At 63.5% G+C, this 14,510-nt stretch overlaps 3 protein-coding genes across 4 annotated transcripts; 2 read left to right on the forward strand and 1 right to left on the reverse strand.

Moving 5' to 3' along the window:
• The first annotated feature begins 140 nt into the window (after positions 1-140).
• On the forward strand, positions 141-2,836 carry TMX2 (thioredoxin related transmembrane protein 2). Its single transcript, XM_042784885.1, has 8 exons — positions 141-369; positions 913-973; positions 1,145-1,258; positions 1,657-1,733; positions 1,810-1,916; positions 2,008-2,073; positions 2,189-2,318; positions 2,440-2,836. The coding sequence occupies exons 1-8, from the start codon at positions 181-183 to the stop codon at positions 2,584-2,586; spliced, it is 891 nt and encodes a 296-aa protein (XP_042640819.1). The 5' UTR covers positions 141-180; the 3' UTR covers positions 2,587-2,836.
• Positions 2,837-3,013: 177 nt separating this feature from the next.
• Positions 3,014-4,548, forward strand: SELENOH (selenoprotein H). Of its 2 annotated transcripts, none has more exons than XM_032985419.2 (5): positions 3,014-3,278; positions 3,683-3,858; positions 3,946-4,091; positions 4,170-4,283; positions 4,356-4,548. In XM_032985419.2, exons 2-4 carry the CDS (start codon positions 3,713-3,715, stop codon positions 4,268-4,270), a joined length of 393 nt encoding a protein of 130 aa, XP_032841310.1. In that variant the 5' UTR covers positions 3,014-3,278; positions 3,683-3,712; the 3' UTR covers positions 4,271-4,283; positions 4,356-4,548. The 2 variants fall into 2 exon arrangements, with proteins under 2 accessions (XP_032841310.1, XP_032841309.2); XM_032985418.2 differs by having other exon boundaries at positions 3,712-3,858.
• Positions 4,549-6,754, reverse strand: LOC116959808. The gene is made up of 3 exons (XM_042784898.1): positions 6,743-6,754; positions 5,633-6,499; positions 4,549-5,452 (listed from the first exon to the last, which is right to left on the reverse strand). Exons 1-3 carry the CDS (start codon positions 6,752-6,754, stop codon positions 5,258-5,260), a joined length of 1,074 nt encoding a protein of 357 aa, XP_042640832.1. The 3' UTR covers positions 4,549-5,257.
• Positions 6,755-14,510: the final 7,756 nt, after the last annotated feature.

Consider the following 14,510-nt stretch of genomic DNA (forward strand, 5'->3'; position numbering starts at 1 on the left):
CAGCCTTGTGATTGGCTGCTTCTCCCTTCCCATCTCATTGGCCCGCCGCCGCACGGGCCGTGCCTGACGGCGCCGCTCACTACTGGCTAGCGATAAGGAGCCCCGCCTCCCGCGGACGAGCGGGCGGGCGGCCCAATAGGAGCGCGGCAGCTGCAGGGCGGGCGGGGCGCGGAGGGCAAGATGGCGGTGCTGGCTCCGCTGCTGGCGCTGCTGTACTCGGTGCCCGGGCTGTGCCGATGGCTGGCGCGGCCGTACTACCCGCTGTCCGCGCTGCTGGCCACCGCCTTCCTGCTCGTCCGCAAGGTCCCGCCGCTCTGCCAAGGGCTGCCCTCGCAGCGGGAGGATGGCAACCCCTGCGACTTCGACTGGGTGAGGCGGCCCGGCCCGGCCCGGTCCGCTCCGCACACCCCGGGAACGGCCCCGCACACCCCGGGAACGGCCCTTCCCTGCCCCCGCACCCCCCGGGATCAGCCCGGGCCCTCCCCCGCCCCACCCGGCTCCCCTCCTACCCCTACAGCCTGGCCCCCTGGGTCTGCCCTCCTCGCCCCACTCCCCGTGCCCCTGCATCCCCGGCCCAGCTGAGGGAAGGGGTTAGTGCCGTGGCCGCTGGCATGGCTCTGCCGGTGCCGTCCCAGTACCGGGAGGCTCCCCAGGCACTGGCAAGGATGGGAGGCTGTGCCTGTCCTTGTAGGGGCTCCCCCCTCTCCTTGTCTCCCCGTCAGGATTCATGAGGGAACAGGCAGGGACTCGGGCCTGGCGCGGCCGCTTGTCCCCGTGCCAGGCTGGGCCAGGAGCAGCCTGGCTGCAGGAGGGTGGTGCGGCGGCGGCTGTGCCAGTGGCTGCTCGCGGCAGTGCTGGGCGGCTGCGGGGTCCTGTGGGTGCCTCCTGCTCACGCCATCTTCCCTGTCGCAGAGGGAGGTGGAGATACTCATGTTCCTAAGTGCCATCGTGATGATGAAGAACCGACGCTCCAGTGAGTTGGGGCCTGTGCTGTGAGGGGGGCTGTGGGGCTGCTGACGGGGCCTCCCCCGAGGAGCTGGATGGGTTTGGATCTGGAGGATCAGATCTGTCCCTCCCTTAGGATCCCCCCTTGGTCTTCTGGGGGGATCCAGCCCTGTATTCTATCCCTCTCTCCCATCCCCAGTCACTGTGGAGCAGCACATCGGGAACATCTTCATGTTCAGCAAAGTGGCAAATGCCATCCTCTTCTTCCGCCTGGACATCCGCATGGGCCTGCTCTACCTCACGCTCTGCATAGGTGAGAGCTGCTGGGGGGGCAGCCCGTAGTGCTGGGGGCAGCGGTGGTGCCCCCCTGGCACGGCTCAGTCTGCCCTCAGCTCCCGCGCTCCCTGCCTGTCCTCCAGGCCACTCGCCTGGAAGGGCCAGAGCTCCCCCCCCGCTCTTGCCATGGGGCTGTCCTGTGGCCTTTGCTGCTGGAGGGGGCAGCTGGTGTCAGTAATCTGTGGGCTCAGGGGCAGCAGTGGGCTCGAGGGGGCTCAGGAAGAGCCTGGAGGGGGATGTCTATCTGCCCCAGGTCTGGCTTTGCCTTTGTTCCCCTGGGCTGCTCTGGGGAAGAAGGAGCCTTATCCCAAACCCTACTTGGGCCTTCCGGGCGCTGGGGGGAACAAAGGGGGCTCAGGGGTGCTGTTGTTGCAGTGTTCCTGATGACCTGCAAGCCCCCCCTCTACATGGGCCCTGAGTACATCAAGTATTTCAGTGACAAGACCATAGATGTGAGTATCCCCACCCTGGGGGGGTGCTGGGGGGCCCTGCCTGCCACCCCCTGCTGAGCTCTGCGCCCCTCGGCAGGAGGAGCTGGACCGGGACAAGCGGGTGACCTGGATCGTCGAGTTCTTTGCCAACTGGTCCAGCGAGTGCCAGTCCTTCGCCCCCATCTTCGCCGACCTCTCTCTCAAGTGAGTGGCACCCACCGGGGCCCTCAGTGAGCTGCAGGCCCAGGGCTCGTGCCCACCCCCACGCTCAGCCGCATGTCCCCCTCCTCCCCAGGTACAACTGCTCGGGGCTGCACTTCGGGAAGGTGGACGTTGGCCGGTACACGGACGTCAGCACCAGGTCTCAGGGCAGGCACCTGGGAGTAGGGCCTGTGCCAGGGCAGAGCCCCCGGGGGCCCCCAGCCCCCTCCGGCTACCCGGGGGTCACCATCAGCCTCTCCCCCCTCCTGCCACAGGTACAAGGTCAGCACCTCCCCCCTCACCAAGCAGCTGCCCACCCTCATCCTCTTCCAGGGTGGGACAGAGACCATGCGTCGGCCGCAGATCGACAAGAAGGGACGGGCCGTGTCCTGGACCTTTTCTGAGGTGGGTTCCAGCCCTCTGCTCCCCCCCCCCCACTCCCTGCCTCTGGGGCAGGATGGGGCTCAGCCCCCGGGCAGGTGCTGGGTGGGCACCTGGGGGTGCCAGCGCTGCCTTTCGGCCGCAGGAGAACGTGATCCGGGAGTTCAACCTCAACGAGCTGTACCAGAAGGGCAAGAAGCAGGCGAAGCTGCGGGAGGAGGGCCCTGAGGAGCCCCCCACCACGCAGGTCCCCCCCGGACCCCCGGACGGGGAGGCCAAGAAGGACAAGTAGGAGCTGCCCTGTGCTGCTGCCCATCACCGCATCACCGTCGCCACGGTGGCACCGGCCCCGCGGGGCCCGCCTGGCCCCCCCCGGCCCTGCCTGGGGCCCGCCCGCGCACGGGGGGGGGGGGGGCGCGGGGGAGACCCCCACCCGTGGGTCCACAGCCCCTGCGCGCCTGGACAGGCAGGGCCGCGGGACAGACCCCGCCCTCGGTTAACGCTCATCCTCATCGCTGACAATAAACGGCCGTGTCCGTGTCCGTGTCCGTGTCCGTGTCCGTGTCCGTGTCCGTGTCCGTGTCCGTGGGGCGGGGCCTGGCGCCTCGCGTGCCGCCGGGGGCGGAGCCGCCGCGAAGGCACCGTGCTCTGATTGGCTGGCTCCGCGGCGCCGGCTGCGCGGGGGGAGGGGGGAGCAGCGGGCGCGCGGGCGGAACCACTGCGCCTGCCCGCGGGGGAGGGGACGGGACGGGAGTGGTGTTCGCGCAGCCCCCGCCGCCCCTCACCGCTGACCCGGGAAAGGCGAGGGGGTCTCACGGCGACGTGTGGCCGGGGGGAGCGCAGAGACGGCCCAGCTCCCCGATCTGCGGGCTCCGGAGCGCCGTTCAGCGCCGACCCCCCCCCCCTTCCGACACCCCCCGCCGCCCACTCGGCGGGTCTGAGGCCGCGCGGCGCCCCGCGCCTGGCACGTGGTCGGCGCGGCAGGTAGGGGTGGCGCGGCGCCCCCGGGAACCCCACACCCCCCCGCCCATTCCCCCAAAGCGGGGCTCTCGGGACCCCCCTTCCCACCCCTCTCCCCCAAAACGGGGTTCTCGGGACACCCCCCCTTCCCACCCACGCACCGTGGCGGGATCCCTGGGCCGCCCCCCCCCCCCCCCGCCCCTTTCCACCCTCTATGGCAGGATCCCAGCAGGGACCCCCCCTTTCGCCCCCATGGTGGATCCGCGGGGACCCGCCCTTCCTGAGCCCCCCCCCAAAGCAGGATCCCTGTGCGGACACTTCTTTCCCCCCGCCCCGCCCCCAATAGCGGGATCCCTGGGGTCCCCCTCTTCCCTCCCCTTGTCAGCATCCCCGGGCCCCCCCTTTCCCGTTCCCCCGCCGTTGCGCAGGCCCCCATCGCCCCGGCGGCTCTCCCCAGGATGGCTCCCCGCGGGAGGAAGCGCGGGGCCCGGCAGCCGGCAGCGGCCGAGGCACCGGAGCAGGCCAGTGCCCCGCAGAAGCGGGCCCGTGCCCAGGACGAGGGCAGCCCGGGGGGCACCGGCCCCCGCATCATCATCGAACACTGGTGAGCCTGCCCGGATGCCAACGGGAGGGGGGTGTCCTTGGGGTGCCCCCACGGGGGTGCTGACCCCCCCCCCCCGTATCCCCCCAGCAAGAGTTGACGGGTGTTCGGGCGCAACGCGGCGGCGGTGAGCGAGGCTCTGCGCGGGGCCATGGCCCACCTCCCCGTGGAGATAAACCCCCAGCAGCCGCGCAGGAACAGCTTTGAGGTGTCGCTGGTGAAGGAGGACGGCAGCAGTGAGTGCTGGGTCTGGGGGGGGGGGGTGAGGGGGGGCTCCCCGGCACCCCTGACCTGTCCTCCCTTGCTCTCCCCAGCCGTGGAGCTGTGGAGCGGCATTGGGAAGGGGCCCCCCCGCAAGCTGAAGTTCCCCCAGCCAGAGGCTGTGGTGGAGGCCCTCAAGAGCAGCTTGGCATAGAGGTGGCGGCCAGGTGAGCAGGACGGGGATGGGACGGGACGGGGACGGGGACAGGGACCACACACCGACCGCCCTCTCCCCACAGCCAAGCCGGGACTGGCAGCTGCAGTGCGAGCGTCCATGAAGAGGCGAGATGAAGTGGGGAGCACCCGCCAGCCCCAGTCCCGTCTCTGATGCTGCAGCTCAGCCACGAGCAGCCACTGCCAGAACCCCCGGCTCCCTCCACATCCCCCCTTGTCCCCCTGCCGTTCCCCAATAAAGCTCAGCAGCCCCAGGGAGCAGCTCTAACGCTTTATTTCAATATCACGCAGCCTGGGGCTGGTGCAGCCCCTTTGCCTGGGGTGAGGGCAGCCCTGCCTGCATTGTCCTGACTACAGGCAGGGGCAGGGGGGACAGAGTCGGCCCCCCTAGGTGAGAACGTCCACCTCCTCATCCGACTCAGACGAGGGGCAGGGCCAGACGCAGATGGTGCCGGGGGGCAGGCACGGCTCCACCGTCCCCACATCTACCTCCTCCTCGGGGTCACCTGGAGGGTCTCCCAGGGGCACTGCCTGCCCATAGCCCTGCTGGGGTGTGGGGGGCACCTGGCCCTGCTTCTTCCAGGCCACCCAGGGCGGGGAGCGCCCGCCTGCTCGCCCCAGTGTACCCGCATCCGGGGGGGTGCGTGGTTCTGCCACCCCCCCATCGCCCGCTGCCACAGCGCCGGGTGCGGTGGGGGGCTGCCTCTCCTGCACCACCTCCCAGCACCCCCCACTCTCCACCTTCCGCAGCTTCACCCGCCTCACAGGGCCGGGGCTGGGGTGCATGGTCTCCGGAGAGCATGGCTGCCCCTCACTGGTGTTCCCAGGAGGGATGCCGGTGCCGCCGGGCTCAGCCCTGTCAGCCAATGCCACGGGGCAGCCGTGCTGGGGGGGGTGCAGGCAAGAGCGGTCAAGCTGCCGCTGGGGTCCTGGCCTCACCAGGCGTCCCCCCTGCAGCTGCAGCGACTCAAGCTCGGTGACGCGGAGACGGCGGGCAGCTGCCAGCACCTCCTGCACCTCCTCCCGCGTGGCCTCCAGCTCGGCAGTGTAGAGGAAGCGCACCAGCTTGCGCAGCACCCCGATCTTCAGCCCCCCCAGCTTCAGCACCACCCTGCGACCCGGCGGGGGCAGCTCCCGGGCCAGCTGCTCCATGAAGAAGGGGCTGCAGACGGAGAGGACACAGCAGTGGGCCACCACCGCCTCACCTGCAAAGCAACAGCGTCTGTCCCTGCCCTGCAGCCCCTTCCCCGCTCTGCCTGGTCCTCCCTGGGGGGTTGCAGGGACCCTGCCCGCAGGTCTCCCGTGGGCACTGGCACCCCCGTGGGCCACCCTGCCCGCTCACCTTCAGCCTGCAGAACCACGTCGCAGAAGACATCCGCTCGCTGCTGCTGCTGGTGGAGGTGCTGGAAGGCCGTCCGGAGCAGGCGGGTGCTGCGGTAGAGCAGCCTCGGGGTGGCTGATGGGGAGCCCATGGGCACCCTGCGGAGACAGCGTGGCCCTGGGGACACCGGGGTCTGCGCTCACCTCCCCCGCTCTGGACTGGTTTGGGACTGGGATGCAGCAGGGCCGGCGCAGGAGCGCAGGTGCAGGCACGTTTCGCATCACCCGTGCAATGACTGCACGGCCGCCGTGCAAAGCACCGTGCGCCCGTGCAACGGCCCGCGCAGCCGTGCAACAGCCCTGCAACAGCCCTGCAAAGCCCTGTGCGCCCGTGCAGCGGCCCACGCAGCCGTGCAACAGCCGTGCAACGGCCCGTGCAGCCGTGCAACACCCGTGCAAAGCCCTGTGCAGCCGTGCAACAGCCGTGCAAAGCCCTGTGCGCCCGTGCAACGGCCCGCGCAGCCGTGCAAAGCCACGCGCCCGCGCGGAGCCCCACCGGGCCGTGAAACCACCTCGGCCGCCAGAGGGCGCCAGCCGCGGCGGTTTTCGGGGGAAAAACGGGCGGATTTGGAGCCCTCGGCCCGCCCCGCTCTGAGGCGCGGCCGCGGGCCCTCGGTCCTCGACCCCGCGTACCTGCCGGCGGGGCGTGGAGGCTGCCGCCGAGGTCCCCGGGCGCCCGAGGCCGAGGAGAGGACGGGCAGGGCACGGGGACGGGCACGGGGACGGGCACAGGGACCGGGCGGCCGCGCTCCCGCCCCAGAGCACGTGCCCGCCTCACGCCCGCCGCCTCGCGTGGCCCGGCAGCTCGCCCCGCCCAGCAGCCGCCCCGCTATTGGCCCGTCCCGGCAGCCAATCGCGCCCTTCCCGCCAATGGCGGCGCGGCAGCGGCTGTGGCGGGAAGGGCGCGAGGGCGCGGGCTGAGGGCGGGCGGCCATGGCGGGCGGCCATGGCGGGCGGCCATGGCGGCGGTGGGGGAGAGGCCCAGTGGCCGGGGGGAGCCCCGGCAGGAGGCAGAGGGGCCAGAGCGCTGTGGGGGTGAGCGCTGGGCGCCGGGGAAGTGCCTGCCGCCAACCTCCCCCGCCATGTCCTGCCTGGTCATTTCCCTCAGCTCTCCTCTAGCTGTGGCACATCTGCGCTGCACAGGAGGCTGGAGGCAAACGCTTGTGGTCTGCTGCAGAACGGTGTTCCACTTGGGGTTTTGCAAAAAGCGGCCCCCGGGCTTCGGAGCGCGCACGGTGTCAGGCTGTGGGACCGACCCCCGGCTGCAGTGCACGAGCAAGGGGACGGCCCTCCCCGTGCTGGCCTTTGCCATCGCTTCTGCGGGGCTGCAGACCAGACAGCCGTGCCATAATTTGAGGAAAGAGCTCCATGTCGCTTGTGGTCACCGTCACTATGGCACTAAAGCACAAGATAAATAACTGGGGAGTGTGCTGTCTGCAGAGCAGCTCTTCCTGGCAGAGTGGCACTGGAGTTCATTAGTTCAGAGCCCTGTGCAGGGCCTTGTTTTGGATTTTCAAAATCTATTGTGGCCTTTCGTGTGAGAAATGGCATTTTCACGGCTCACTGACGCCTCTTGGGAGGAGCGGGGCACACACGTAGACAGTGGGCTTCTGAAGGGGAAGATTGATTGTGGGTATTCTGGAAGCAGTCCTTCATGCAAACGATGCTGCCTACTTAGTTTGAAAGTATTTTGTCATTTTATAAAGCATCCATTGTAAAAACATCTGCGTCAGTCACTCCACACACATGAACAACAATTATAATAATCCCAGCCCGATTGCCCGGAGATACTAGCTGTTCTTACAAACAACCAAAGTGGGTGGAAATTTCAAGAGCTACAGAAGAATAGGAGTCTAAATGACGCCAGAGATTTAAAATCTACAAAGTTTTCAAATGCGGTACCATTCCTTGATATTTTCTGTGGCTTTGCAGATGGATTTTCATCTGGTTTGACATGTGAGGATGTTTTTTTTCCTCCACTTTTGCTGCATGCAAAATGGACATAGACCAAGAAAGAAAGTGCCTGATGATGGGTCTGTGCCAGCGGCTGCTGAGGTTAGTGGCAGTCTTTCCACTGACCTCGGGTGGCTTGGAGCCCAGCCGTAAATACTGAGGGATACAGCACAACAAGTAATTTTGTATCAAACTGCTATCATATGTTCACAAAAATAGAAGAAAAAAATAGCGATGTTTCCTCCCCCAACCCTTGAAATCTTTTGGAATTACAATGGTTGGAGCTGTCACTTGGGCAGCTTGAATTCACCAGGCGCGGATGGATCCAGATACTGATTGAGGGGCCTGCCTGCCGATTTTAGAGCCCGACTACCGCTGCCTCATGTTTTTAAATTCATCCCCAGCCTGGTGATCTGCCTGTGGGTCCATGTCAGCCCCCACGTCCTTGGTCGCATCCCTGGAAAACTCCCTGTGGGAAGCACCTTCACCTTTAGAGAAGACCTCCACAGCCCTACAGGAGAGATGTAACTGGCCCCAGGACATGGTGAGCCGTCTGGACTTCCTCAGTGCTGTGTAGTATTTTGTGTCGTGCCCCAACCACACTGAGACGGCAGAGTAGGCAGAGGGGGAGTTTACTGAGTGGGGATCAGAAACGAAGCTGAGAAGAAAAGCCCTTCTTTAGCCAAGGTTGCGGTGCAAGTGGATGCTCTGATGTGGAGCCTGCAAGTGGGGGGACATCAGCACTGGAAAACACTTTCCAGCCAGGTAAGCCAACTGAGGCAGAGATGTCAAGGGAAAGACACAGAACTGGGGTGAAGTAAAATTACAAAATCCCAAGGCACTGGTATCAGAAGACTTCCCCTCGAGATCAGCAGGTGAGGCAGCGCCCCAAGTACTGAAGAAGCCCGAATCTTTGGTGCTGGCTCAGGATGAGGGACAGGACTTGCTCCCCTTCTCCAAGCTCACCTGGTGCCCCTAAAACCCTGCTGCAAAGGGAGAGAGAGCAAGGCTGCCCTCGCTTTGCAAGCTTCACCAAGAGCGCCAGTCATCAGGAGGGGAGAAATGCCCAGCGACTCCTCTGCTCCCTTTCATGTGTCTTGAGAAATCCCCTCCCGGGCTAGAAGCAGAGGCCAAGTTGTTCACTGGCTGTGGAGAAACAAGCTGCATTTTCTTGTCCACCCCAGGGAGGATGCCAAGGCATGGCTGGGCTCTTCCCTGTGTCCCGCTGTGTCCCTCTTACCACTCCTGAGGCCATCCCAGGAGCAGGAGTGACAAAAGGGTGAGTGACCCGTGTCTATCCCTGTCCTGGGACACCCTCAGGGCTACTGACAGCTCTTCCGTCTGCCGGAGGAGCAGAGAGCTGGCCGCTGCAGCCACCTCCTCGGATGGGGGGTGAACGCACACCCTGCACCCCTGGCAGAGACTGCAGGGGGTTTGGCTCTTGAGCTCACAGATGACAGGAGGGACAAAGTCCGTCAGCTCCAGCAGCAGTAGTTGCGCTCACATGGTGCAAAACAGCTCCCACATGTCCTCCCGTGAAAGGGCAGAGTCCACCCTTGCTGTACAAGCCTCCCCAGCCTATGGAAAGTGTTTTTCAGGTGGAATGTGGCACAGACCCTCCTCCGCCTCGTGGGCCCGCTGTGGACAATGGGATCCCAATGCCTGCAGAGGCAGCCCTGCTGCCGGGACCCGAGCCATCCCGTGGTGCGTCCTGTGACAGTGAGTGGGACTGGAGGCCCGGCAGCAGCTGTGGGAAAGGGTGGCTGTCACGTTTCCTGCGTCTGGGGCAGAGCACGCGGCCGGCTCGGGGTAGTGGAAAAGCCTGCGGGTGGGATGGGCTGTCCTTGAGTCAGACTCAGCACCCCCCGAGGGCTCTGTCCCACGCACAGAGCTGCTTTCAGGCAGTGACACACGACCCCGGCCCCAGCACAGGCGACAGGCCTTTTGCTTTGAGGCGGTTTTAGTATGTCACGGAGGCAATGGCATTAATCCCTGTCACGCAAAGCCCAGTCCTCTGCTGCACCCCCAACAGATGTGGTGCTGCCTCTCCCTCCTCGCCAATAGCATTGTCTGCCCTTAAAATTTACAGTTATATGGTCTGGCAATACTAGCAAACATTCACATTGCAGATACGCAAAAGAGGCCTTTTAGGAGCGTAACTTTTACTAGTACCCAAAGCCACATAATCTCCACTGGGAAAAGCACTGATACCCTTTTGCCCCACTGACCTGTCTCTTTAGACACCGATGACTGTGTTTGCTGCCAGAATTTGCTGGCTAAAAATATGTGACTGTAAGCTCTCACCGCCACACCAGCAAAATGTGTGAGTCAGTGAATCTTTCTGTCCACTTTCAGGTGCTCAGAAGCTGGCTACCTGCGGCACAGCCCTTGCTTTGCTGAGGCGGGGACTCAGGCGCCTGACCTTGGCGGGTGGCTGGGCGCAGCCCTGGGTGACTCAGTGGATCTGGAATGTCAAGCTGGGTTTATCTCCTGGTGGGATTCACTGGAGAGGGGAAGAGAAGGTGGCTGGATCTGGAGGTAGCCTAAACATGTGCTGGTTATCCAGGCTCCCTCTGCAGTTGATAGGAAGAGAGGCCTCCCCACAGGACAAGTCATGCCTGCCCAGTGCCTCCCAAGCCCTCAAATCAGCAGATTCTGAGCTGGTTTCTTTAAGAGAAAGGAAATTACCATCTTGAGTCTCACAACCACGATTGTTTTTGAGCAATGTTCCCTTTTGCTTGTGTTGCTACACTGCAGTGTGTGAGCTGCTTCTGTTTCCCCGTTCTCAGGATGTACCTCGTACTTTGCTGCAGCTGCCACTGAAGGGAAGGATGAAGGCAGTGGTCTGTGGCTGGGAAAAGAGCTGGAGGTGGAGAGAGGAAGAAGAGCCTGTAAGTAGCGATGGATCATTGCAGGGCTGGGGGGGAAGGAGATTTCTATGCATGCTTCAGTCATTTGCACGTTTGAGCAGCAGAGGTGACAGGAATTTGACAGTCCAAGAGCACAGTGGGATGCAGCCAGGTCAGATGTCAGAGGTTAATAGTGGGCCGGTTTGCAGGCACGGGAGAGCCCAGGCACAGCAAGAGGCAGGCGGTAGGCAGATATCACGCTTTCCTCTGACTCAGTGCCATGCTGAGCATGTGGAGCTGCCAGACACTGCTCCGGGAAGGTGTCAGGGTGGACTGTGGACTTGCTTTATTGCCTGGCATCTTTGAATTAGGGCTGAAAAGTTCCCGCAGTCCCAGCTTCCCTCCTCCACTTTAACGCTGATGTCCGATGGATGAGTCGTTTCACCCCCCCTGGTGCCACACTTCCCCTTGTGCAGGGGGAAGACAACAACCTGTCAGGATTCCCATAGGAAAGGGGCTACGGAAGTGCCTTGTTATCCTGATTTAGAACAATGCCGGCCATCTCTCTGAACCGCCTGCGCTGGACCCAGAGACGGCAGCCTCCCCTTCCTCCTGTCCTCCACCGCCAAGGAGCACTGGTCTGTCCTGTAAACAAGTCGTCTTGCTCTGTTCCGGTGGTAGCTGCCTTTTCTGGGCAACTCATCTGGGTAAGTCATCAGCAGCACTATAGGATGGATGAAAGGGGATGTGCAAGATGTTATTACACGTAATTACTGTAAAAAGTCAAATTTTCCTGTGCTAGTAATATATCTCTTATTTGCTTCCCAGAAAGCAGTGGAACAGACTCCTCTGCCACAGTAGTTATATTCACCTGATCTACTGCTGGGTGAGCCAAAGCCAGAGGATCAGGGTTCAGCCCGTCTTCAAAAATAAGCATGCATTACTGGGTCTTCTGGCAGTTACTGGGGCAAGGCTGAATCGGGAGTTCGAGTTGACAGTGTGCTGATAGACCCTGTCCAGCTCCATCCTGCAGCCCTCGGGACAAGAGGCACTCCTGTGGCTTCAAAGAGATCTGACTCCAGCTCCAACTCAGAGCCAGCAGAGGTGTGTTCACAGTGGCGCATTTAATCTCTGAAGAAACTGAAGACTTTAAAGGCTGTTAAATTTCTGGGCTGATTGGAATGGCAGCGATGCGGCCATCTACCAGGCACATCAGAAGGCTGCCCTGGGCTTTCTGCACCAGCGGCCACATACCTGTTGTCTGCATCAGGGGCAGCCATCTGCCGTGCACAATCCCCTGCCACACGTGGGGGTGGGCTGCCCACCTCTCCCACTCTTTTACACACAGGTGAAGCCTTAGCACGACTTGCGCACCCTGCTCCTGGCCACCCACTTTCCTCAGAGTGGGGCAGGGGGGACCAGATAATTCAGAGGGTGATAGGGGAGGGTAAGGAGGGGCACCGGAGGCCATGCTTGGAGTCCACTTGTGGACTGGTAATTTGCAAGCTGATGTGGAACAGCTCCATCTGGTGATTCCCCCATACCTGTGGCTGAGGTTTTGTGCTGGTTTCAACCCTGCTTTGCCAAGGGCAGAGGGTTTGTGCGAGCGCGCGGGGCCCACGCGTGTGCCCCACTGCCAGCCTGTTGTCCAAACAACCTGGGCAGGGGCCCTTAAGGACGTCTCATGGCAACCGGTGTTGGGATAGAAGAGCGAGGTGTCCCTGATGCTTTTTCCCTAAGGGAGAGCTGTCCCTTCGAGGTATCAGGAGTCCCTGGGACAGGCAGATGAGGACTCTTCTTCCCCGAATGAATTGCAGGAGCACCTCTTCTCCCTCCTTGTCCCCAAGACTCACGGGAGGCACCCACCTTCCTCCTTGTGTGAGTGAAGAGGAGGGGAGGGTAACCAAGGTTTATTTGCAACCTGGGAGCAGTTCTCAAAGTGCAGGACCAAGAGGGGCTCTGAATTGCTGATTTTGGGTGACAGAGGATGAAGAGGCGTGGGGAGAAGGTCACAGTTCCCTGCTGTGGGTTGGAGGAACCTCCCTCCACCCTAGGAGGGATGGAGGCCAGCTCTCTCTGCTCTTTGCAGCCAGCAGATTGAATGATCTATTTTACAAATAAAACATCAGGGAGGGTTTGGGGGGTCCCATGCCCTGATAATCTCCCTAAATGTGTCCTTCATACGCACTGAACTCCATTTCTCCTCATTACACCTTATTGCAACACCCTTAGCAAACCCCACCCTGAACTGGGGGATTTGAACACCCCCAGCTGTTCTCCAAACATTCGGAGGCTGCTATCGCATCTCCCCTACCTCCTCCTCACCTCACTGAGCAATGCATATTTACCCCAAGAATCACCTGTCCCCACCCAAAACCTTCCTCAACTCTTTTCCTCTTGTCATTATCTTACTAACAGTTTGGCAATCAGGAGCAGGCAGGATTCTCCCAGTGCCTGGATCCCACCAGCCCAAAGCCAGAGCAGAAAACTGTCACCTTCAGGGGACCTGGATCCGGACTTTTCCCAGGTGAGTGCCACGGACTGCGGGACGGGGCCAGCTCTGCCTCACTTCCTCGCCCCCCTGGGAAGGGGAAATCCTCCACCACCAAGGTGCAGGTGCAAGAGTGCTGGCAGCAGCTTCCCGCCTGAGCTCAGCTCCAATCCCGTAGCTGTGGAGCGGCAGCAGCAGGCCCCGGGATGTGACACTGCTCCTTCCCAGAGTGCTACTCGCTCTGGAGTTACATTTCTCTGGCTGGATTAGTTGTAATTATTAAACCTCACATTTGAATTTCCTGCCCTGGGTCTCTGTACTCCCCCGGTCCCCTTCTACTATTTCTCTGCGTCAGCAGGGATGGCAGCACCATTTGATGCGGTGCTGTGGAAGTCAAGCAGAGCAGGATTGTTTCGCCTGGGTTGAATCCGCATTTCTTTCCTTGTGACAGGCACCATTAAGGCAGCGCCGAGCCCCCTCCTTGCCCACCTCACCCCTTCCCCCCCCGCCTTCCCGTGGCGTATTTTATCTGTCCTTTCACGTGGCTCATGCCAGCCCTCCCCTGTGTTCAGCTGGCCATGCAGCCTTGGCCATGCAAGGGGCCTCCCCAGATTGGCCATGCTCCCCTCCACGGGGCCTTCAGGTCCCCCCAGCTGGGACATTGGCAGCGCGTTTGTCCCTGGCCACTGGCCGTGTCCAGGTGGTCTCAGGTGGAGGAGCCCGTGGGACATACTGGTGGGGACACGGGGACAGAATCCGCCTGGGATGAGCTCCCGGCTGCAGGGGCCAGCTGGGGGGCTCGTGGTGCTTCCCCAGGACAGACGTTGGTGGGGACCTGACCGGAGTCCCGTTGGTGGGGCCAGAACCTGAGGGGCGAGGGTGATCCCGGGGGGGGGCTGCAGCCCGTCCCCCCGCAGGGACCCACTTCTGGGCAAATCCCACCCTGGACGGGGGCACACGTCTCCCCAGCTCTGGTGGGACAGGCTGGGAGGGGGGGCTCTGCGCCGGTGGGGCTGCGAGGGGCTGGGCTGTCCCCAGAGAGCCCCTCGCCCCACCACCCCCCTCGGCGGACCCTGCACCCTGGGCAGCAGCTCAGCACCGCCAGGGCAGGATCCCCGGGGCTGATCCTCTCCCTGCAGCTGGATCCCGCCTGTGGCAGCCCCCCTGCTTGGGGAAGACGCACCCCCCGCGGCTGATCCCACCCGGGACAGACCCCTCTCGGGACGGACCCCACCGGGACAGACCCCCCTCGGGACGGACCCCACCCGGGACAGCCCCCACCCGGGACAGACCCCTCTCGGGACGGACCCCACCGGGACAGACCCCTCTCGGGACGGACCCCACCCGGGACAGACCCCTCTCGGGACGGACCCCACCCGGGACAGACCCCTCTCGGGACGGACCCCACCGGGACAGACCCCTCTCGGGACAGCCCCCACCCGGGACAGACCCCTCTCGGGACGGACCCCACCGGCACAGACCCCCCTCGGGACGGACCCCACCCGGGACAGACCCCTCTCGGGACGGACCCCACCGGGACAGACCCC

The sequence above is a fragment of the Tyto alba genome, unplaced genomic scaffold (assembly GCF_018691265.1).
Source record: "Tyto alba isolate M040663 unplaced genomic scaffold, T.alba_DEE_v4.0 Super-Scaffold_8, whole genome shotgun sequence".
Taxonomy (NCBI): Eukaryota; Metazoa; Chordata; class Aves; order Strigiformes; family Tytonidae; genus Tyto; species Tyto alba.